General features: G+C 42.7%; 2 protein-coding genes across 8 annotated transcripts in view; both read right to left on the reverse strand.

Annotated features, from left to right (window-relative positions):
- The window catches only part of KATNA1 (katanin catalytic subunit A1), a 39,817-nt gene that overhangs the window by 5,030 nt on the left and 11,002 nt on the right, over positions 1-23,785 (reverse strand). For 3 of the 5 annotated variants that reach the window (XM_061624091.1, XM_061624090.1, XM_061624092.1), the window contains 9 exons: positions 22,561-22,718; positions 21,934-22,117; positions 19,315-19,436; positions 17,434-17,539; positions 16,441-16,599; positions 13,833-13,959; positions 11,088-11,222; positions 10,461-10,587; positions 1,663-2,003 (listed from right to left, as the gene is read on the reverse strand). In XM_061624091.1, the coding sequence (XP_061480075.1) occupies positions 1,805-2,003; positions 10,461-10,587; positions 11,088-11,222; positions 13,833-13,959; positions 16,441-16,599; positions 17,434-17,539; positions 19,315-19,436; positions 21,934-22,117; positions 22,561-22,718 (1,317 nt within the window). In that variant the 3' untranslated portion in view covers positions 1,663-1,804. Of the gene's footprint in view, positions 1-1,662; positions 2,004-6,954; positions 7,147-10,460; positions 10,588-11,087; positions 11,223-13,832; positions 13,960-16,440; positions 16,600-17,433; positions 17,540-19,314; positions 19,437-21,933; positions 22,118-22,560; positions 22,719-23,785 lie in introns of those variants that run through there. The other 2 variants (XM_061624094.1, XM_061624095.1) reach the window with 2 other exon arrangements.
- Positions 2,017-6,437, reverse strand: LOC133383422 (uncharacterized). 3 transcript variants are annotated; one of them, XR_009762287.1, is made up of 3 exons: positions 5,911-6,437; positions 2,459-5,161; positions 2,017-2,174 (listed from the first exon to the last, which is right to left on the reverse strand). XR_009762287.1 is itself a non-coding variant. In XM_061624089.1 (3 exons), exons 1-3 carry the CDS (start codon positions 6,422-6,424, stop codon positions 2,596-2,598), a joined length of 2,493 nt encoding a protein of 830 aa, XP_061480073.1. In that variant the 5' UTR covers positions 6,425-6,437; the 3' UTR covers positions 2,019-2,595. The 3 variants fall into 3 exon arrangements, 2 of the variants coding, with proteins under 2 accessions (XP_061480072.1, XP_061480073.1); XM_061624089.1 differs by having other exon boundaries at positions 2,019-2,638; positions 3,226-5,161; XM_061624088.1 differs by having other exon boundaries at positions 2,017-5,161.

Here is a 23,785-nt window from a genome sequence, read left to right on the forward strand (position 1 = left end):
ACAAGCAAGGCTGAAAGGGAGTAGTTCTCCTTCATTGTTACTCCTAAGCACTTAATACTCAGTAGTATACTGCCCTCTGTAGGTTCCATAGAGAGAGCTTACCCACATGAACAGAGTAATCCTCTTTAGTCATCCAATCTAGATGTAACAACATCACTTGTTAATGAATTCCATAAATTATGAGTTGGATATGAAGGCAATGGTAAACCACCTCTGAATACCGCTTACCATGAAAACCCTATTCATAGGGTCGCCATAAGTCAGAATCGACTCGAAGGCAGTTCATTTTTTTTCATTTTATGAACTTTAGTGGAACTCTAACAGGACATTCCTGAAGGCAGAAGAGAAAAGGTGATTTTTTTGCTAGGGCTCCTTCCAGCTGTAGCTTCTAAATTTCTTCTTTTCATTGTTGCAGAGTGTTGGAGGATCATCTGTAATAATATGGGAAGTGGTGCAGGGAAAAATAGCTGAAAATCACCTTTTCCTTTCACCTATGGGAGGGTCCAGTTACCAAGTCTTGTCTGGATCCAACTGTATGTGTTAAAAAGTACTTCCTTTTGTTTGTCCTGAATATCCTGCTAATCTATTTCAGAGACTGGCTCCAGTTCTAGCATTGTTAGAGAAAAATATTTCTAATTTCTCCATGCATAATTTGTGTAAGCTTCTCACATCACTATTAGAAAAGGTATTTCTTTACTTTGTCCAGAAGGCTCTCCAAGCACTTGTGGCTCTTTTTCAGCTTACTTTTTTTGGATAGGGCAACTAGAACTATACATAGCACTTGAAAGACTCATCCATATATGGGCATTTGATATTAGCAGTTTTTATTTTCAGTCCCTTTCCAATGTATCATCAAAATAAAATGTGACTGTGTTGGACTTTCCACTTACATCTATGTTGGGGTTGGTAAGACTGTATTCACTGTTCCCAGAAAATTCAACCCTTAACTCTTGCACCAGGTTCCACACTCAGGATTAAATTCAGGATAATCTCCCTGCAGGTTAGTTCTATGACCTACCTTGTTAAGTCAATATGAAACCGCTATATGAACTCTAGGTATAACCATATTAGTGAAACCACTTTGCATGTCAATTGTGCAACTGTAACCTAATGCTTGTTTGCTCGCTTTGACCCATTATCAGCTAACAGTAGGCAAATAGAAAGAGAACAAGCTTACAATATTTGAATACAAAAAAGTACATTATAGAATTTGTAGTTATTGATAACGTTCAAAATGCTTTCATTCTCTCAGGTATCTATGACACCACTTAAACTATACAATTGTAATGATTGCATTAGCTGAGTGCGTAGATAGGAATTACTTTTTCTAGTAATAATCCTTGCTGTTTGAGGGTTATGAAAATGTGAGGTTATCCACCACAGACTGCCTAAACGAGTGAAAGATGTTTTGATTCCCTAACACAAAGGGAATTACACATTACATTATGCAGTACAAGAATTGTCTAAGAGGGATCGTGAAAGTGTGGCCAACCAGCAAGTGGGAAAGTTGTATCATGTTGAAATTTGAGCAAACATGTAGGTAGAAATAAGGCTGGTTTGCCAGCAAATACCTACGTAGGAACATTCCAGACAATCTTCAGTAATGATTCAAAATGGGAACTATAGAGGACAACTGGTGCAAGAGGAAAAAATGAGCTGCAGTTTAAAAAACTAACTTTATTAAGTGTATTGCTGTTATGTGTAATTACAAAAGTTAAAAAAATAGTACTCAGTGCCCTGCTGCACTACTTTTTCATTACTTCTGGAATTCTTTGAAGATTTATGGCAGATTTCTCAAGAAGGCTTAGCATGATCCAAATTCAAGTATCCATTTCTCATATTTTTCAATGTCCGCAGCAGACACAGACTTTGAAACTTTCTTTAAAGCCATTTCAAAATCTTCCATTGTTGTTGGCATGTGCATTTCATCTCTGGAAAGATTCCGGATTTCTTCTGGTGTCAAGCCTTCAATACGCCTTCTCATAGCCATTAATGAAGCATCCCTGTTGATATCCAAGAATGGCTTTAATGAGAATGCACAATGGAATTGGCATTGTTTAATACCAGCTGTAGATGAGGACTGGCATGCTTAAAAGATCAAATGGAATCAGTTTGGAAGAGCTGCTTTGATCTTCAGTACTCAATTGGGGACACATCTGAAGACATATTCAGCACTGCAAGGACAAGGAACATGCAGCCCTCCCAGTGTTATTGGACTCCAACTCCCATTTATTTGTTTAACAAAATTTATATACTGCTTGATTGTAAGAAACCTCTAAGTGGTTTACAAGAGACATCAGTCCCAGCCAGCATGACTAATGGTCAGGGATGACGGGGGTTACAGTCCGGTAACATCTGGAGAGGCAGAGGACCCCCACTTCCACATTAGTGGATAAATACATTTCACTAGACCATCTAAATCTGGTGCAGTAATTTGTAAATGGACCATTGGTCTCACCTGAAGGGTGATTTTCCTATGAGTACGGACATCACAGCGGGTGTTAGCTCCACCTATCGTGCGAAGGCAAGAATGTCTTTGAAGTCAAGACTAGGGGCGTCAGGCCCCTCCCACTCTCCAGTTCATTCGCAGCGAGTCTAAGGAGAAATATCTAAAGATACAAGAACAAGGCCAACCGGCCTGGCAGCAGGAAAATAACACAATAGTACCATGTATAGTAACATGACTGCAACATAGCGGTATAACAGAACTAGAAGTCTTGACTTAACTCTTAAATTTAAATATAATAGCGTAACAGTAATATATAACACATTAGAAAATATATAGTCATCCTCCAACTGGGAGGGTCGTGATGTCCGTACTCATAGGAAAATCACCCTTCAGGTGAGACCAATGGTCCATTTTCCCTATGAGTCCGGCCATCACAGCGGGATGTACCACAGCAGCCCATACAGGGAGGGACCACCACGTGTTAATCCTTATTAAGAACCTGTTGTAACACTCGTCTGCCGAAAGAAGCGTCAGCAGAGGCATAACGATCAATTTTATAATGCCTTATAAACGAGTGTGGGGTAGACCAGACTGCAGCCCTACAAATATCGGCAACAGGAGCATTAGTGGCAAAAGCAGCCGAAGTGGCAGCTGACCTGGTAGAATGAGCCGTTATACTAGCTGGAACTGACAGCTTCAGGGACTCATATGCTAAAGTAATGCATGCCCTTAACCAACGAGATAAAGTGGAATTAGATACTTTATGTCCCATAGACCTTGGATGAAAGGATACAAACAGAGACTCCGTTCTTCGAATCTCTTGGGTCCTAGACAGGTATGTCTTGAGAGCCCTCCGAACATCCAACGAATGCCAAGCCTTCTCGAGCGGATGGGTAGGATTCGGGCAAAAGGAAGGTAAAACAATGTCCTGGTTGCAATGAAAAACTGAATCGACCTTGGGACGGAGGGAAGGATCAGTCTTCAGCACAACAGAGTCCTTATGGAAGACGCAGAGGTGTCGAGCAGAAGACAATGCGCCCAACTCCGAAACGCGTCTGGCAGATGTGATTGCGATCAGAAACAAGACCTTGAAGGACAGCATACGTAGGGGCACAGACCTGATGGGTTCAAACGGAGGGCGTTGCAAAGCCTGCAGAACCTTCGGCAAACTCCATGAAGGGAACCGATGGACAACAGGCGGAGAGCGTAGGGCGACTCCCCTCAAAAAGCGTTTGATGAACGGATGTGAGGAAATATGATCTCCAGGAAAGGACACTGAGAGAATGGACGACAGAGTGGACGCATGTCGACGTAGAGTGTTGGGTCGAAGTCCTATCATAAAGCCGCTATGAAGAAATTGCAGCACCTGATGCACAGTGGCTTGGGATGGATCATGGTGGTGGGACTGACACCACTTGGAGAAAGCCACCCAGGTATGTTGATAAATACGAGTGGTAGATGGTCTTCTCGAGGCCAAAATAATATCAATCACTGCGTCAGACAGTCCAGCTGACCTCAAATGTCCCCGTTCAAACGCCACGCTGTTAGATTGAGCCAAGTAGGGTCCTGATGCAGTACTGGACCCTGGGATAGAAGGTCTGGCCTGACTGGAAGTGTCCAAGGATCCATCATTGACATTGCCAGAAGATCTGAAAACCACGGTCGGCGTGGCCAAAATGGTGCTATCAGAACCAGCTGTGCCCTCTCGGTTCGCGCCTTCCTCAAGGTTTTGGCTAACAATGGTATGGGAGGAAAGGCGTACAATAGACCGTCTGGCCACGGTGTTGTCAGAGCATCCACTGCTTCTGCTGTTGAGTCCAGGTATCGGGCAAAGTACCTGGGAAGCTGGCAATTGCGACTGGAAGCAAACAGGTCGACTGAGAGGGCGCCGAACCGACATTGGAGACGATGGAAAATGGCTGGATGAAGTTTCCATTCTCCCGGAAATACCTGTTGTCTGCTGAGCCAGTCTGCTGTCACATTCCAAATCCCTCTGAGATGTTCTGCTTTCAGGGATTGTAGATGTTGTTCTGCCCAGACAAAAATGAGGGAGGCTAAGTCCTGCAGGGGACGAGACCTGATGCCCCCTTGTCTGTTCAAATGTGATTTTACACACGTGTTGTCTGTTCGAATGAGCACATGGTCCAAAGGGAACAGAGACTGAAAATGACGTAGAGCTAAGTGGACAGCCTTTAGCTCCAGCCAGTTGATGCTTTGAGTTTGCTCCGCGGTGGACCAAACCCCCTGAACGTACTGGGAGTTGCAGTGGGCTCCCCAACCGATGAGGCTGGCATCTGTGGTTACAATGGTTCTGCGGGGTTCTCTGAACGATGTGCCCTTGGAGAGGTGTTGAACCTTGGTCCACCAGCGGAAGGAGAGGCGCAGTGCGGGGCTCAAACGAACTTTGCGATGGTTGGTGCTGGCAATGTCCTGTTGAAACGGCAACAGAGTCCATTGAAGGTGTCGAGTGTGTGCTCGAGCCCATGGCACAATGTGGATGGTACAAATGAACATCCCGAGCGTTCTGGCAAGAAGCATGACATCTGCGGATGTTTGTTGCATCAGGGACCTTGCGATGTTTGTGATGGCAGTGATGCGATCTGGAGCCAAGAAGACCATTGCCTACAGGGTGTCCAACATTGCCCCTAGATGTAGTAGGCGTTGGGTTGGTTGGAGATGGCTTTTGTCGAAGTTGACAAGCCAGCCGTAGGCCTGCAAAACATTGAGGGTGATCATTAAGTGATGATGAGCCAGCTCCTCAGACTTGGCCCATATTAACAGATCATCCAGATATGGGTAGATATGAACCCCTTGGGTCCGGAGGTAAGCCACTAGGATGAGTAGCACCTTGGTAAACACTCTTGGAGCAGAGGAGAGGCCGAATGGCATCGCTCTATATTGAAAGTGCTGGTGGCCAAAAGCAAACCGAAGAAACTTCCTGTGAGCTGTACAAATGGGCACATGGAGATACGCTTCCTTAAGGTCGATAGAAGCCAGGAAGTCTCCTTCATGCAGACTCTCCGTAATGGAATGGAGTGATTCCATTTTGAACCTGCGATATGTTACAAAACGGTTGACAAACTTGAGGTCCAATACCGCCCTCCATGATAAATCTCGTTTTGGGACAGCAAATAGGAGGGAGTACACCCCTTCCGACCTCTCAGTTGTGGGAACTGGCTCTATCGCCGCTATGTCCAAGAGGTGGTGGATAGCTGGCTGCATGATGTTGTGCCTGGCTGGTGCCCTTGGGCAAGGGGACGGATGGAATCTGTCTGATGGGTTGCCCAGAACTCTATGGCATAGCCATAACTGAAAAGGTCCCTGATCCAGGAGACCGTAGTAAGGAGCAGCCATCGATCTCCAAAATTAAGTAATCTGCCACCTATGGGGAGGGCGTTAAGACTACTTGCGTAGGCGAGGGCCTCCCTTATATGAGTTGCCCCTGCGCCCTTGGTACTGACCTCTGCCCTGGAAGCGTCGGTTCCAGGAGCCCCTGAATGCGTTGGGATCATAGGATCTGAAGTCGCGGCCTCGTCCTCCTGGCCGCGTTCCTCGAAAGGGCTGGTTAGAACGGAAGGAAAGAAATCGCCTGAAGGGCCTGTGGTCGCTGTTCTTGACTGTGGCCAGAACCGGTTTGTGGGCGTCTTTTGGATCAACCAGCACTGCCTTTAGAGCTTCCTCGCCGAAGAGTAGAGATCCGGAGTAAGGAGCCCTGGACAGATTCAATCTGGCCGCTGAATCAGCTTGCCAGTGGCGAAGCCAGAGGTTGCAACGAGCGACTATTTGCGCCGTCATGGCTTGTGCCCCTAATTGAGTGGCATCCAAAGTGGCATCGGCCACAAAAGCTGCTGTCTTACGCAATTTCAATAGTGCTCTTCTGAGGGCGACAGGATCAGGGTTAGCGTCCTCTAGAAGGTCATCCAGCCACATCATAGATGCTCTGGAGAAGATGGAGGCTGAAGCGGAGGCACGCATGGCTAGGGCAGTGGCCTCGTGATTCTTGCGGAGGGCGAAGTCTATTCATCGCTCAGTAGTGTCTTTTAGGTGGGATTCCCCTTCCCTGGGCAAAAGAGATCGTGAAACGAGGTGAGCGATTGGTTCATCTATGCCAGGGACATCTAACTTGGTGGCAAAGTCTGGGGCTAGGGCGTAAAGTCTGTCAGCCAGGTTCTTGAAGCGTCGAGCTTTGAGTGGATGGGCCCATTCTTCAGAGGCTAATTTGGCAATTGGGTCCGGCACCGCGATGTAGTGTTCAGTAGGTGCAGGGGATTTGAGGACCTTGGCCCCTTTGATAGCTGGGGCGGACGAAGTTGAAGGCGCTGTCTGGAGACCAAGAGTATTAACTACCCTGCGTGCCAGGGGCTGATAGTCTGAGGCATTAAACACGCGATATGATGTATCCTCCTCATGATCTGAATAGTCGCTCCAGTCATCTCCTTCAACGTGGTCATTGAAGATTGACTCCTCCACATACGAGGCTTCGTCAATACATCTGCCTCTGGCTACATCAAAGGGGTTAGGTGAACAGGAAGGGTGAGTTTCATGACACGCACGATGTTCCATGTTGAGTTGAGGTATGGCAGGAACTTGTGGTAGTGACTGCATTTGGGTAAAAAATGCCAGCATGGCTTGAAGTTGGGAGAGGAAATCAGGAGACAGCTGCAGCCCGGATGTGGCAGATGTATGTGCCTGAGGAGCTATTGGAACAGATGTTTGGGGCGGTAAATCGGAGGAAGGTTCGTTAGTCAAATACTGAGCGGGAAAGCCAACAAATTCTTCCTCGTCAGAGGAAGCAGCAGGGGAATGGAGAATATCGCTTATGTGTGCCTGAGGCGCTGTGGTGGTGGTTGGCACAGAGACGTAACGTGGGCGCTTTGGTTTGCTATGGCTGGAAAGATGTTTTATCTTAGCCAGGGCTTTGGCGTGTCTGGTCTTAGTCGTGTTAGAATGTTGTGGCTTGGCTGTTTGTGGCATGCCTGGCTGATCTGGCACCATATGGGTTGATTGCGGCATGCCTGGATGTTCTGCCATCTTATATTAACTTGGGTGCAGTACACTGCCACGGAGGGGGCAGGATGTAAAGACCCGAACTGGCTCAGCGTATGACCACGGAGGGGGTAGAATACACTGGCAGATGGCGGAGTGCACTGCCACAGAGGGGGCAGGATGCACTAAGGTATTAGCGTTAATATGTTATAGGCTGTATTTAGACTTAGCACACTCAGATTAGTGCTGTAGGCTGGGTTTCAGGCATGGTACACGGCCCCAGAGGGGGCAGGATATACCAATATAAATCAGATTTAGTACAAGTCAGCCACTAAGTAATTAAAGCTCCAGCCTTGATAATACAATCCAGCCACTAGGATTAAAGCTCCAGCCTTGATAATACCATTCAGCCACTAGGATTAAAGCTCCAGCCTTGATAATACAATCCAGCCACTAGGATTAAAGCTTCAGCCTTGATAATACAATCCAGCCACTAGGATTGGAGCTCCAGCCTTGATAATATAATCCAGCCACTAGGATTACAGCCACAGTAAATTTGTGTGCAAGTGAGCCCTGTGTAAGTCTGTTTGCAGCACGTATACAACACACATACGGATAGATAGCCTGCAGGGAAGGTATCCGATGGTTAATAAAGGGTAACAAAAAAGGCGGGAATTTTGAATTAAAAAAATGGCGCCCGGAAAAAAGGGCGGGAAAAAACGATCAAAAAAGGCGGAGAGAGAAGGAGCAATGGCGGCCGTCTGGGGACGAAGTGGGGGGAAGGGCTGCCCAGCACAGACTAGCAGGGGGAGCCGCGGGGCTGATAACCGCACTAGCGGCTCCAAAAACCCCCCAAAAAGAAAGTGCAGATAGAAGCCTGTGAGGGATAAGGCAGCAGGAGGCAAGCCGCTGCCGGCGCTGGGAGCAGGGCTAGCCGCGGCGAAACTAACGTGCCGAGAAAAGCCTGTGAGGGCTGAGGCAGCAGGAGGCAAGCCGCTGTCGCCGGCGGGAACAGGGCTCTCCGCGGCGAAATAGAGGAGCGGAGAGAAAGCCGGATCGCCAGGCTCCAGGGAAGCAGAACCCTGGTAGATTAAAAAAGGTTGGAGGGAGCCGCAGCCGCAGGCTCCCGCCTCGGAGAAAACGGCAGCCGCGGTCTCTTCAAGGGCTCCACAGAGCGCGACTTGAAAAAAGCAGAACCGCTACGGGAGAGAAAAGGCTGCGATCTCCCGAAGCTCAAAACGGCCAAAAAACACAGAACACCGCAGCCGCGGTCTCTGTGGGGGTCGCCAGACAAGCAGGAGAGAGAACGAAAATAAAATGTTAAAGCCAAATCAGGGAGAACCGCAGCCGCGGTCTTTGAGGGAAAAAACCTCTAACAAGCAACAGAGGTAAGTGAAAGTAGGGAAAGAAGGACTGGGAAGACACACAAGCGACGCTGGGTTCGCACCCAGTCAAAACAAATAAACAAATACAAAAACAACTTAGCTAAATGCTACGCTATAGGATCTCAATGATAAGTTTTCCAATCTTGTTCGTACGAAGGCAAGAATGAACTGGAGAGTGGGAGGGGCCTGACGCCCCTAGTCTTGACTTCAAAGACATTCTTGCCTTCGCACGATAGGTGGAGCTAACACCCGCTGTGATGGCCGGACTCATAGGGAAAATCTTTTGAAACCCAGACCCGGCCTGTCACCCCAGCTTGCAGATGTTCCATTTTATCACACTGCTCTCTAACAATGTTCGTCTTGTTCTTTGTATATCCATAGATGCTGCTACAGGTTTTGACATGTCAAGACTGTCTTCTGGGGGAGGATAAGTATTAGGGCCTTGACATCAACTCGTCCTTTAAGCAAATGCAGAAGACTAAGATGGGAGAGGAGGCAAGGTTTCCGGGTGTGAGGGCAATTCTGTAGTGGCTGACATAAGCACTCCTTACCCCTCCTCCTTTATTCTGCAAGGGGTGGATGGATTCATCTAGCGTGAAAAGACTAGAAAAGTTGTGTAGTTGAGAGAGGCTAGGATGCAGAGAATGAGATACTGAGGCGTAATGGAGAGGGGGAAGAGAGAAGTGAAAGAAATAAGAGTGAGAAGATAACTGAGGTGTATGAGGAAGATGTGCATATGGTCAGAGAAATAGGATAAAGTATAGTGAGGAAGAACACATAGGAGAAGTATGCACTAAAAAGAAAAAATCACCATGTGGCAAAGAATGGAGTCTGCAGGGAAAGATGTACAAATGAGAATACTGGCAAGTAAATTTTATTATTTCTTTATTATTTGATTTATATCCCGCCCTTCCTCCCAGTAGGAGCCCAGAATAAATAAAGGCAAAGAACAAAAGCAGCGATAGAGACAGGAAATGGGGAACAGATGGCAAAATTCAGAAATGAATGGATAGGAGGAAAAGAAAATTGGATGCAGAAGAAAAAAGGAAGTTGGGAAAAGAAGTAGGATGGAAAAGGAGAGAAATTAATGAACAAACAGTAGCGAATGTTGAATTTAACAGTGAGGAAGGCTTTATGTAGTACCAGAGAAAGAAAAGTGGCTGCATGGAACCTGTGGCTGCTTTTTTGCACAGAAGGGAGTCCAGGAAGCATCAAGTCTATGCAGCTTAGCAGCCTGCAGTACCTGCTTAGGAAGATGGCTGGGGACCCTGCATTGGTAAGAAGATTGCCAGGTAGCTTCCCAGCCAGACAGCTAAACAGCCTCGTCCATCTTGCCACTTCAGGTCACCAGCCAGGGTTCTACCAATCTGCCTACTTTCCTTGAACTAATGATAATGAAGAGGGAGAAGAAGACTGCCTGGTTGGGAAGTTGTTTCACTGTAAAAATATTTTTCTCTGAAGTGAAAATTATGATAGCAGCAGTAAGCCAATCGTCAAACAGTGGTGCGGCAACTTTAACGTATCTTCATAAACAAATTTTTGATTGTGATAGCATTAAGAAGAATTAAATGAAATTTCCAAGTATTTATGCTTAAAACTGGGACCTTTACTATTTTAGAAATGTTGTAGTCTTAACATACCTGCACACATTAGTAATGTCAGCCCCAGAATAACCTTCCATATTTTGTGCTATAGTGGTAAGGTCAACATCATCAGCAAGTTCCAACTCTCGTAAGCTTATTCTTAGAAGTTCTTCTCTACCTTTGGCTAAACAGAACATACAAAAAAACTTAGAATACTGGAAATTGTTTGAATTGCGTACTATAGTTACTAGCTTTAATAAAATGCTGAGGCTTTAAAAACAGGCTCCTAAATATGCACAGTTTTGCTTTTTATCATCCTAGAATCATGTGTGCCAAAATTTACCAGAACTGTCCAACAAGGAGGGGAGGCATTTTTCACCAACACCCCCTGCAGTTCACCTTGCCAAAAAAAGCTGCTCTAGAGGTTCAGGGGACCCTCTGAAACACAGTGGGGGAGGCAACAGGTGGGGGGCTCGTCTCAGATACGACTCCTGCAGTTTAAGCTTTGCTTGCAAGCCCTACGGGACATACTGATAATTCCACTACCTGGGAGAGTATTTTGCCTTGGTCTCACTTGGACACATCCCCGTTTCCCAATATAGCGCTCCCATAAATGGCAGCTATCAAATATAGGTTGATAATTCAAAATTCAGGTTGGGTTTTTCCAAAATGAAGTTTTAATACCTGATGGTAAAGGAATATAAATTCTCTTTTCCAGCCGTCGTCTTAAGGCCTCATCAATATCCCATGGAAAATTAGTAGCAGCTAATACCATAACCATTTTGGAAGGATCGTCATTTTCAGAAGCCCCTCCAACACCTAAATCAGAAGGTAAGAAGAAGGGCAGATTCTGGAAGTTACTCCAAGTCATTAAAACCAATGTGGATTTTAACTACCTACATTAATGACAACAGACTTGTACTTAAAAATTTAAATACTGTAAAGTATCCTTGGCTATTGAGCCTCCTGCTGCTACATTTAATTTCTTTTTAAAGAGAGGGGAAAGAACTACTATGATAGCTCTGTAAGGAGGGGAAACCATTGTTTGAAGACCAGTGAATAGGCTTCTCACCTGACAGACTTCTCAATGACTCCAAAGTCACAGTCATTCAGACAGTGAATGTTCATAAAATTATATTATACAGCTTACATGAGTATATGTGCAGAATGTGAAACAATAGTTTGTACGTCTGCCTTTGTAATCTCAACTTTCATCACTGAATTCTGACAACATGTAGATACTTGGATAGAAAACTGCTTCAAACAAAACATCACCCCTTTCTTCTGAGCCACACTTCCCTTCCCTAACCTGGCACCCTTCAGACGTTTTGGACTACAAGACTATCACTGACTATGTTGGCTGGAGCTGATGGGAGGTGGGATCCAAATAATTTGCAAAACATGTGTTTTGTAGGTGGGTAGTAGTTTGTACTTTTCCTAGAAAATGCAGTCAGAAGTGACCCTTTAGATAGGTGATCTGAAATCTGAATGGGCATAGAGAACTAAGAGTCCACTAATTCCAGGGTCCTAAAAACTGCAGGGTTTTTTTTTTTTACATAGGGACAAATAGCTATTGTATAGAAATAGAAGAGGACAACAAAAAAGGTAGAACAAGAGCCCTATTCCACAAGATTAGAGAAATTAAAGGGAAATTTAAACTTGTTGAATATTCAATAAGGAAACACACTGACTGAGATGAAATAAAAGGAAGATGGAATCAACACACTGAAGAACTATATAAAAGAGATGCAGGGATGACAGATTCATTCACGGAGGAACTGTATGATGAAGAACCAGAAATTTTAGAATGTGAGGTGAAAGCTGCTCTTAAAATACTTTGAAGAAACAAATCACCAGGATGGCATACCCATAGAGTTGCTACAAGTTACTGAGAGTGAATCTGTCCAAATTTTGACAATAATTTGTCAACCAATACGGAAAACTAAACAATGGCCCATAGACTGGAAGCATTCAATATATATCCCAATTCCAAAGAAAGGGGATCCCAAGGAATGCAGTAATCATCAAACTATTGCCTTAATATTCCATGCAAGTTAAGTAATGCTCAAGACAGGGCTGGTCCCAATGGGTGGCCAGGTTGGGCCCTAGCCGAGGGCCACTGCAGCCACAGAGGCCCCTGAAGAACCCTTCCAATAGGATGAGGGAGGAGTAGCGCTCTTTTTCCACGATCCGCAGCAAAGTAGCTGCAGTGGATCACAGAGAGGGAGCTTCTTCCATCCACCTGTCTCTCCTCTTTTGAGGCTGCGCGCGCAAGACTGCCATTAACCAAGATGGTGGCCGAGGTTTTCCTAAGGGGCTGAAGCCTCTGGTGCCATCTTGATTGATGGCAGTGATTCGCGCTTGTAGCAGCCCATGCAGCTGCAAACGACAGGAGAGATGGAGCCAACGAACAGTCGGTCGGAAGAAGCTCCCTCCCTGCGAGAGACTGGTAGGCATGTGCGTGTGTTGGAGGAGAGCTTTGTGGATACCATGGACCACAAGAAAGACAAATAATTGGGTGTTAGAACAAATTAAACCAGAACTATCACTAGAAGCTAAAATGATGAAACTGAGGTTATCATACCTTGGACACATAATGAGAAGATATGATTCACTAGAAAAGACAATAATGCTGGGAAAAACAGGAGGGAGTAGAAAAAGAAGGCCAAACCAGAGATGGATTGATTCCATAAATGAAGCCACAGACCTGAATTTACAAGGTCTGAACAGAGTGGTTTATAACAGATGCTATTGGAGGTTGTTGATTCATAGGGTCGCCATAAGTCGTAATCAACTTGAAGGCACATAACAACAACTCCCGAGTCCTAAAAACTGCAGCTTTTATTTTTTTTAATTAAAATGTCACCTAACACATACCCCCCCCCAATAGTTCTGTTTTATAAAATCAGGAAGTGGAGGGGCACTGAATGGCATGTCCAAGGGCTCAGAATCCTGCTGCTGCTGCCATGCTTCTTCACCCTTGCTTATGTAGCTTTCCATTTATAAGTTCCACTCTACTTTGCTAATCTATATTCTGGCTCAATCAAAACCAAACACATTCAATATTTTGCAGATTCCTAAAATACGGAGACCGAATCATACAAACAATCCACACCTCCATGAATGGAACCCAAGTGTTGGAATCAGAGCTACATAGGCGGCTTTGAACAAAGCCATTTCTCTGCCTACCCTAACTTTGTGAAGCTAAACTGCTGTGGAGCTTCAAACTGAGGTACAAATTCAAATAATGAACATTTGGAATTCCAAGAACACAAGAAGAGATATTAGTACAGTATCCTGCTGGGGCTCCTGCTGGGAGGAAGGGTGGGATATAAATAAATAATAAATAAATAGTATAAAGTCGATACTATAATGTCACATCAGAGCTCCTCCTTTTCTCTTAACACAATGTGAACTAAGCTTATTTACCATCCATCTGAACGAGTAATTCTGCCTTCACCCTTCGGCTGGCTTCATGCTCCTCAGAAGTGCCTCTGCGGCTACAGATAGAATCTATCTCATCTATAAATATTGTTGTTGGTGCATAGAATCGAGCCTGGAGATACAGGAAGGTGAAATAACATCAATTTAACGTAATCACTGGAAGTACAACTGGGCTATACTTAAGAATTCTCCCCTATGAGGAACGGTTGCAGAATTTGGGGCTTTTTAGTTTAGAGAAATGGCAAGTAGTGACACAACAGAAGTTATAAAATTATGCATGGATAGAGAAAGGTTTTTCTCCATCTCTCATAAATACTACAACTTGTAGACATCCAATGAATTTGAATGTTGGAAGATTCAGGACAGACAAAAGAAAGTACTTCTTCACACAGTGCATAGTTCAGCTATGGAATTCACTCCCATTAAGAGGCAGTGATGGCCACCAACTTGGATGGCTTTAAAAGGCGTTTAGACAAATTCATGAAGGCTATCAACAGTTAATAGTCATGATGGCTATGCTCTGACTCCATAGTCAGAGGCAGTATGCTTCTGAATACTAGTTGCTGGAAACTGCAGGAAGGGAGTGCTCTTGCACCCAGGTCCTGCTTGCAGACTTTATGGGCATCAGATCGGCCACCGTGGACTACGATGCTGGACTAGATGACCCACTGGCCTGGTCCAGCAGGATCTTCTTATGTTCTTATTTAATTTACTTCATAAAAACACATGATATTTAACCGTGAAAGTCTATACAAAGAATGCAGTTTATCCCTCTTAAGTCAACCTTCCCAATCTTGGGTCCCCAGATGTTACACTTCAACTCACATCATCCCTAGCCAGTATAGCCAGTTGTCAGGGATGAGTCCAATCATATCTGGGGACACATCGTTGGAGAAGAATGGTGTAACCAAGCAGCCCTGGAATTCATTTAGATGAAGGGTGGTATAATTTTTTAACAAACAAAAACAGATTTCTGACCTGCAGCAAATTGGCTTTGGGAGGGAACACACACCGCTATTTAATAGTCATCATCAACAATATAATTTCTAAGTTAACATACAACCCAAATAGTCAGTAGACATGGTTATTCAGATGTGTTCAGCATGTGATTAGATTTGGTACTAAGTTTGGTACAAAATGTATAAAGCCATTAACTACATGTTACGTTAATAGTGTTTTTAAATAGTATGCTAAGGACCTGCTAAAGCCCTTTAAAAAAAAAACCAACCAGAGAGGCAATTTGGATTTTTGACCTCACCATGGAAAGGGAGTTAACCCTTCCCTGCTGTTTTCTCACTGAAAATCACCCCTTTAAGCTGCTATTACCCCAAACATGCTATCTGCAGCAAATAGCACATTTGGAGGCAAATTACTTCTGTAGAAAAAGGTTAATTCCACCTCTACCCACATCACAGTCCTTGTCTGGGTTGGGTAACTCTGTAGCTGGCTTTTGTTAAAAAACAGAGGAGGCACGGCTGGGGTTAAGCAAACTTTGATTAATGTAATGTATAGTTTGGCCTGAGGATTTCCTGAGTAATTCAGACAATACTATTACACTAAAATAAGCTAAGTTACAATGCAACATGAAGTGCCAAATAGCACTTAGCAGACTAAGGCTGCAATCCAATACATGTCTACTCAGAAGTAAGCTCCACTGGGTTCAAAGGGACTTATGCCTAGGTAAGTGTGTATTGGATTTCAGCCTAAGTTAAACAAGTAAGAGTCAATAGCAGATCCCTACAGCGAACAAAATTTCAAATAAAATGTTGGAGAGTGGGCAAGGAGGCTTAATTAAAAAAAAGTAATTATACATTAACTTATAAGATTCTTGATTTCACTTCAAACACTGCATTCTTTTTGAAGCTGCAAGTCTACTTGTGTCTAGGGAGTGAACTTTGCTTAATTCAACATACTGACTTTGCTAAACCAAGGAAGGTGTTACATGCAATTCACTGTTAAGCGGCCAAGCAACCTCAAAGATATTAATGGGGAGCGGTGGTATGGGAATGGGGCTAAATATGTGTGTTTACATTTTGCTATGTAACTGCATCATGCTGTGCTGGGAAAGGGGGATAGCATGTTGCAGCCAAACAGGATTGATACTGTGGTAAGACATGACAATGTCAGTAGGAGCCTTGACCACAGTGTCCCAATACTGATCCGGCCTGCTCAAATCTAGCAGAAACCAATGAGCGTTAACACAACAACCATCACATCACAAAACATGCATACATCTGAGCTGCAACTATACAGCGAGATGCCTGTAAAAAGCTGAAATATCAATTTGAAAAGAGAAGCTGGGTTTTTAAAATGCAAACCAATCTGCAAATTAAGCCCTGCTCAAACATGAGCACACACAAAAGAAAATGCCTAATGTCAGAGGCACAGTGCAGTACAGGATATTTGTCTTCACTGAACACCAGTATCCTAGAGTTACAAATGAGACAGGTTTTATGTGTCACTCCCTAGGGCCAACACTCAAACAACTTTTAGGAGATCAAGAGTTCTAGAACTTGCTTCAGCTTCTCAATGCCTGACATATGTAACTTCTAAAAAAGTATTTCAAAGAATCAATAGCAAATTCTAAAGTTACCATTTCAAAGAGAAGACGAACAAGTTTTTCAGATTCTCCTCTGTATTTTGAAGTGAGCGTTGATGACGATATGTTAAAAAAAGTTGTCTTGCATTCAGTAGCTACAGCCTTTGCAAGGAGTGTTTTTCCAGTGCCAGGAGGACCAACCATCAAAACGCCCTATTTAAAAAAGTCCAAAACATTTCAGAAATTCACCCATTTAAAATATCTAGAATACATTTGCCATCACAAATTGTTTTAGAACTTATTTTCCTTCAAAAGTGTTTTAATATCACAGCTAAGAAAACAGTACCCTAACTTTAAGAATCAGAAGGGACAGTTGTCCTTATCTGACAGGTGTTTCTCAGAGGTGCTGAACACAGAACATGGTAGTGGGCTACACCACCTCCCCATGCCTGGAGACAGGAAAAGCAGAACTGGTCTTTGTCTGCTGGACATGTCTCCCCCTCAGTCTGTTTCCTATCTCCAAACCACGATAAGAAACAGATGGGGGGGATGTGTCCAACAGACAAAGACCAGTTCTGCGTTTCCTGTCTCTGGGATGAGGTGGCAGTGTAATCCACCATCATGTCATGCATTCATCACCTTTGGAGAACAGCATGCATTCACTATCTCTTTCATAACTATAGTTTAATTATTCAGACCTCTACATATTGAACTCAGTTGAATTATAAGATTGATTCTATTTTGCTGTTGCTAAACCATCATAGAAATAAAAAAAAATTAAGGTAATTACAGAAAACATCCTCATCCAATGTATCACATTTACAAAACTGGAACTGATTTTACTAGCTTACTAACTACTATAGAAAACAGTTTCATGAATTAAGACCTTGTCTTAATCCCATAGCACATAATCAACAAGTGAGAAATTCTAGTCATATTATACTTGCCTTCGGATTTTAGTTTAACATGGACTCATCATTCTGTCATATAAAGAACATAATTAGGACATATAGAAACGCTAATAATTCAAAATTTAGCCGATTTTACCTTCCAGGGCCTTCTAATCCCCTTAAAGAATTCTGGCATCCACATGGGTAAAACTACTGCTTCCTTGAGCAACTTTTTAGCGTCCACTAAATCAGCTATATCATCCCTGATAAACAGGAAAAAGAAATTAACAGATTATGATATGCCAGAAGCAACTAATCACCATTCGGTTCAAGAGTTACTATTACCGTTTTAGAAAACCATGGATTAGCCTATAGCAGATGTATTCCCACCTACAGTTGAAACCTTCTGTGACTGTCTACAGTAGTATATATAAAATAATCCCATTTGAATTCTATTCACACCCAGAGGTTAGCAGTCTGTGCATGTACATCTGCTTGTTGTTCTGTAATTCCTTTACAGGGGGAAAAACACCAATACATCAACACACTGCTACACATGTTATTTGCACAAAATGTTCTTAAAAATGGAAGTCTATCAATAGAACAGTTTTTGAGTTTCTCTTCAAAATGTTGTTTCTAATATACCAAATGTACATTTTTTTATTTAACCGTTTCAGTTATGTTAAGCATCCCTTAAAATAACCTTGTTTAAAATGATATCTGAATGTTACACCACATGCCTGCATTCAAAACTAAATTCTCTCGCTCTCGCGCACGCACGCTTAAAAACAGATAGTGATAGTGCCAGGCATGCCTTCCTGGGAACAACATTCCACGGATAGGAAGTCAACATGGAAAAGGCCCCTGCTCATCTCACCACCCTCTGCACCTCATATGATATACATAGAGACGATACCACCCTTCCATTCTATGCCATAGAAAAACATTATTCTGCCCTTTCCTTTGTAAAGTGTGGGACCCAAGTAGCCTAATACTATTTATGTTTACTCAGAAGCAAGTCCCACTGCTTTTAATATGGCTTACCCCCAAGATTGAACAAGCATGAATTGCTACTTTTAAAGTACAGCTTCAGAATAGAAACAGAAACCAACCAACTGGTTGTGTGTGGCAGATAAGGTCCACTTCAACACAAGTAGGCAATTTGTTTATCTAAATCAGAAGCATATTATTTTTTCCTTTCGGGTCTTGATTAAGCCCCAAAATGGACTACATAAGCTCTAATTTTAAGATGCATAAATTCGGTTTCCCACCACCACTGAAAACTGATGTAATATCTGTTGAGGCAAATTCATAATCATTTGAAGAGACTGAATTTCAATTCTCGCTGCAGCAGTGTATGGAATATTTTCTACCCTCACTTTACAACATTCCTGGCTTATGCATACAAAGCAGGAAAGCCTTAATTCAGATAACTGGCAACTCATAACAACTGTTGGCTATTGCAGCCCATGAGACAGTAGTCATTTATGCTTCATTCACCAAAACAGCATCATGTTCTTGGCAAATATAGCAGATATCCTGTAAATAGCCATTTAGCTGTTGTATAGCAAAAGGATTGCTTCTATGCAAGAAAGTTTCTATAAGAGCATTATTTAAAAGAGTATTGTTTTCTTTGAGGCTATTAATATGCCAAAAATAAATGTGGTTGGGGAGGCTTAAAGAAATGTTGTGGCATTGTATCTAGCTGTGTACTATTATTCTGTTGTTCCTGGCTGCAGAGTAGATACAATGTGGTGATATCTTCTATAGCAGTCTTGTGCTATAATCAGTTGAACTCCGCAGAGGTTGGCTGGTTCTAGTAGACAAAATGTTGCACTGAACAAGGCCCGCTATACTGGATCCATGAGTGGTTGCCTTAGGATCATGCCATAAGTTGGCTGAAAAAGTTTATTTATGCAAGACTTGCAATCTCCTGTCAAGACTTTATTTTTTAAGCAAGTGGTAGAACTTACCTTAGAAGCATCGCCCTTACACACATACTTCCCAAGTTAAAAATATAAAGATGGGTTATACTTACCATCGAACATTGGGATTTTGGGAAATGATGTCTCTTTCCAAAGCTTCTACTAAGTCTTTATCATATCCAGTACTATCAAATTTCTTTGGCTCAGGTTCTGAAATGTCAGATGAGGGCTTATTCTGCAAACAAAGTTTCCATATCAAATCTACACTTGTTATTTTAGAATTGTTCACACATTTTGCCACTATACTTGGGTTAATGTCTTCATAACTATAATAGAAGATGGACTCCTCCAGGCAAACATGGGCACAGTTTACACAGCATACAGCCATATGAGAAGGATGCATGTTTTAGAAAGAATGTATTCAAGATAGAAATACGGCATTGTACAGGATTACTAGAATCTATCTTTTTTTTTTTAAGCAAGCATCCTGAATGTTAATGAGAGGTCTGGAACACAACAGCAAAGAAGCATGCTGGCCAACAGGTTTTCAGTAATCAAACAGCGAGAAGATTTTCTTACAGCCAATTACAACTAAGGTTAGGAAGCTTATATTAGATTCAACATACAGACACATCTTAAGAGTGGCATGTCACCAACACACTGAGTGTCAAATTGGGCCCTTAAGAACCGACTTCATGGAATCCTGCATATATATGCTATTTATAATGCAGCTGATTATGTAAACAGTAAAGTAGCACAGGCCCTTGAAAAATCCCTTAGTTGAAGATCATTCTCAAACAAATAAATCTATAGAATGGAAAGCCACAGATTAGTAATCTCAGCTGTCAGTAAATGGATGCACTTTAGTACTTGCATATAAGAATGAAGTGCTACACTTGAGACACTGAGGAGAGCTGTGCAGCACATCTTTCTGTACAGATGTGCACCCCGCAGGCATCCTTTTAAAAATACATGTCTTCTCCTGGCCATGCCCATCATGACTTTTCAGCCTAACATTTAGCCTAAATATTTAGGCTCCTTCCTCTACCGGTAGAGTCAATGTAGGCAAGGCTGGCCCAAGGTATTTTGCTACCTAAGGCAAAGGACAAGATGTGGAATCCATTGTGGATACAATATAAAGAAGTCAACTGGACTGGCAGTTAAACCAACACTGGTGATGGCACCTGTGATGTTCCTATATATATGGTAAGTGTTGGTTGTTTAGAAGATACATGGTAAGTGGAGTGAAAGAGGGGGAGTGAATGGGCAGTAGAATGCGAGATGATTGGCTGAGTGTTTAAAATGGCTGAATGTATAAAAGGAAGAGTGAGAGTGGAATCTGGGGAGGAGAAGAGAACTGAGTGGGTTGCTTGGTGGGGTTTAGAGAGTTGTTTGCCAGGAGGGAGGTGGAGTTCGGATTAGTATTGAGTAAAACCATATGCTTATGTGCCTTAAGAAGAAATCTTGTTAATCTTGTTAGCTTTGTTATCTGTAATAAATACTTAATTTGGTTTACCAAAGGCCTGATCCTTGGCTGGGGTTTCACAGACCAGAAGGGAGGGTAAGGTAATGACCAAGGCTGAAGGGAAACTGTAACAAATGGTGGCAGCGGTGAAGAGAATAACAATACCAGTATTCAGAGTCTCTGGGAATACTAGTATTGGGACGTGACTGGTGGTTGCCTAGCAGGGGGAACTGTTGAGATCTGTGCTAGAGCGGGGAGAGAAACCATAAAAAAGGACAGTCCGGACTGGTGGAGTCCCTGGTGGTGCCTAGTGACAGGCAGTAGCCACGCGCAGGTAGGAACCTGACAGGGAGAGCCAGGGAAGGATGCCTCACAGCACCCTCTTCTGTGAGCAACTTAGGGGGCACAAGGCAGGCTATAGTGACACACACAGCTTTATCCTCCAACACTTCACTGCTGCTCCCAACTCCCAAGCAGCTGTCTCACTCTGCCTAGCAATAGGGTCAACACCAAGCATAGGCCAGCTACCTTGGACCTGGATATTAGTTCAAAAGTCAGCTCAGCCATGAACTGATTGAGTTAGGCCACTTTATTATAATAAATAATTATTTCCCTAACATAATTGTTGTATTAGGTAATTTTATAGCATTTTGTGATATAAAGGTATTATAAAAGCTCCAAAGGGTTCATCCAATATTATCAAAAGCTCTTTGTCAAATGGAGGCATCTTCTAATGGAAGGGGGAGGCAATTTTCACCAAGCCGCTGACTCCTTTTCCCAAAGATATACTTTGGAGGGTCGGGGGACCTTCCAGAATCATAACGAGGTTGCATGGGAGATACTGGCAAAAGTGCCTTGACTCTTCCATTAACTGAAGCCTCTTCTATATCAAGAGTTCTTCCATGAATGGAACAACTCATTCCATTTGTGAAAGGGTAACATGCCACAACCGCCAGCCTTTCTGAAAGGAAATTCTAACATTATTCATCTTGTTACCACCCAGAAAAGATAACACGCTATGTTTCATTAAGGATTCAGTTCTATACCCACTTACTGGGGGAAAAGAACTACTGAACTCAATGGAACTTTCAAGTAGACATGTATAAGATTGCATTGTTAGTTATGTTTCTCTCTTGTTAATGAATCTTCCCTAAAACCTCACATCTCCTGCCTCTTGGGAATGTTGATAGCGGAAAAGAGAGATCCAAATGGTGAGAGAGACAGCTCTAAGAACTTGAAATGCTGGGTTCACATTAATGATGCTTACTTTTTCCTCTTTTCCTTTATTTTGTGGATCCTTCTTTTCTCGGCCACGGATTATTTTGCCTTTATCATTAGTGTTTCGGGAGAAGGGACGGTTAGGAACTCTAGCTGCAGCACTTGCTCGATTATTTTGGCCCCTGCAGTCACTGCAATGAGCAGACTGACGTTTTCTGGCTCCCGGTGAAGATCTAATTAGTTAGAAAATATAAAAGAGAAAACTGTAAATCTGCTGAGATATTTATCACTAAATATAAAGTACAGGAACTTCTCACATACGGACAAGTGCATAAGCATTTTGTTTGGACCTATCAGTATCTGAATAATTTACGTTATAGGATACTAGATCTTAGGAAGGTCACCCACCGATCCAAGATGTCTGTACCGAGGCTCTGTGTCTCTGTAAAGCTTATCTTAAACATGAATTTGTTTCCCACAAAGGGACCTTGCCAATTATTAACTGCTGAAGCACACCACTGAGCTGCAGCTGTTGTGTATAGGCTGCCAAGTTATATTCATGGGGGACATTGCAGAGTGCTTCTTTTCTGACTTAGGAATGGAACTTATTTAACTATCAGATCTTTTTAAATGTTTGGGCTCCTCTAATCTATTTTACCCTCTCCATATCTCTTACCTACGTTCAGCAGGTACAGGCAGCGACCAAACTTCTCCGTCATGAGCTGGTAATTCTTGTTGTGCAGCTTTCAAAGGAGTGCTGTCTAATTTAAAGCTTTCTAGTGTTTTCATGATATCCTTCACGTGCTTTGCTTCTACACTTATCTCCTGCCTAACCTGATTGACAACATGAAAAATATACTGTTAACATGTAGAAACGTGTCTTTAGCTGAGCATATATAGCTTTTGAAATTTTCTAGAGCTCTATTATATGTGCTAGAGTTGTTTAACTTTAATTAATGCTCTGATTTCTTCAATTGTTTTGATACTGTATTGTTTTATTTTTTCCTTATTTTGGATAAAGATGCAGTTTAGAAATTTTCAAGATAAATAAATCACTTTATAAGAAGTTGACAAGGTCTACCAAAGATTTCCATACCCACCAAAATGGAAAACAAATGCAATGTTATTCTCTTGACTTTTTTGTCAATGGTACTTAAAGATGTTTACATCTGAAGCTAATTCCAGAAAATGAAACTTCGTAGTGTTTGTAAACTTATGCTGGTTAATATTTTATTAAAAGGTATAGCATTACCTCTTGTGATAGCTACTCTTAAAGATTGCCCATATGCTAGGTGTTCTTTAATGCAGTTATTCCAAAACAGACGTCTGAAATCCAAAGCTCATAGGAGGAGTAATAATGCATTGCAAAGCCCTCACATTGGGGTTCACTATAGGTTTTCCAAGGTTACTTGAGCTACTGCAGGATATTCTGGTACTAATTAAGCGAGTCATAATGGTGAACTATCATTATTATTCTATTTATATCCCACGTTACATATTTACATTCCAGAGGCATATGTAGGATTCCCAAGTGTCCTTCCATACAGACACTGACCAGAACCAGACCTCAGCAAGGTTGTTGCCTTGTGTGTCTTTGGAACATGCCCCCTAGTACCAAGGAATAATGCATCTCCTAGAGCACTAGGAGCAAATCCTCCAATAAGTATTGCTGAAAATCCCTGAGGCATACTCACGAAAGAACCATATGTCATAGTAGTACCATGATATGCTTATGTTGTTATGTATCACATTGTGATTTTTTTTTAAAAAAAGGGAAAGCATTAAAAATGCAACTCCCTACCTGTAATCTCAAATGACACAGTCCAGGAAAGACTCAAACATTTATATAATATTCAGACATAAATTAAAATGCTTCAACAGAACAGTAAAAATTAAAATAA

Source organism: Rhineura floridana, chromosome 4, assembly GCF_030035675.1.
Source record: "Rhineura floridana isolate rRhiFlo1 chromosome 4, rRhiFlo1.hap2, whole genome shotgun sequence".
In the NCBI taxonomy this organism is placed as follows: domain Eukaryota; kingdom Metazoa; phylum Chordata; class Lepidosauria; order Squamata; family Rhineuridae; genus Rhineura; species Rhineura floridana.

Excerpts from the sequence above, each read along its gene's own strand:
- LOC133383422 (XM_061624088.1), bottom strand. The coding sequence starts at position 6,424 with ATGCGTGCCTCCGCTTCAGCCTCCATCTTCTCCAGAGCATCTATGATG. Across the intron at positions 5,162-5,910 it reads CCGACGCTTCCAGGGCAGAG|GCCTACGGCTGGCTTGTCAA; the intron begins GTCAGTACCAAG and ends AATGTTTTGCAG.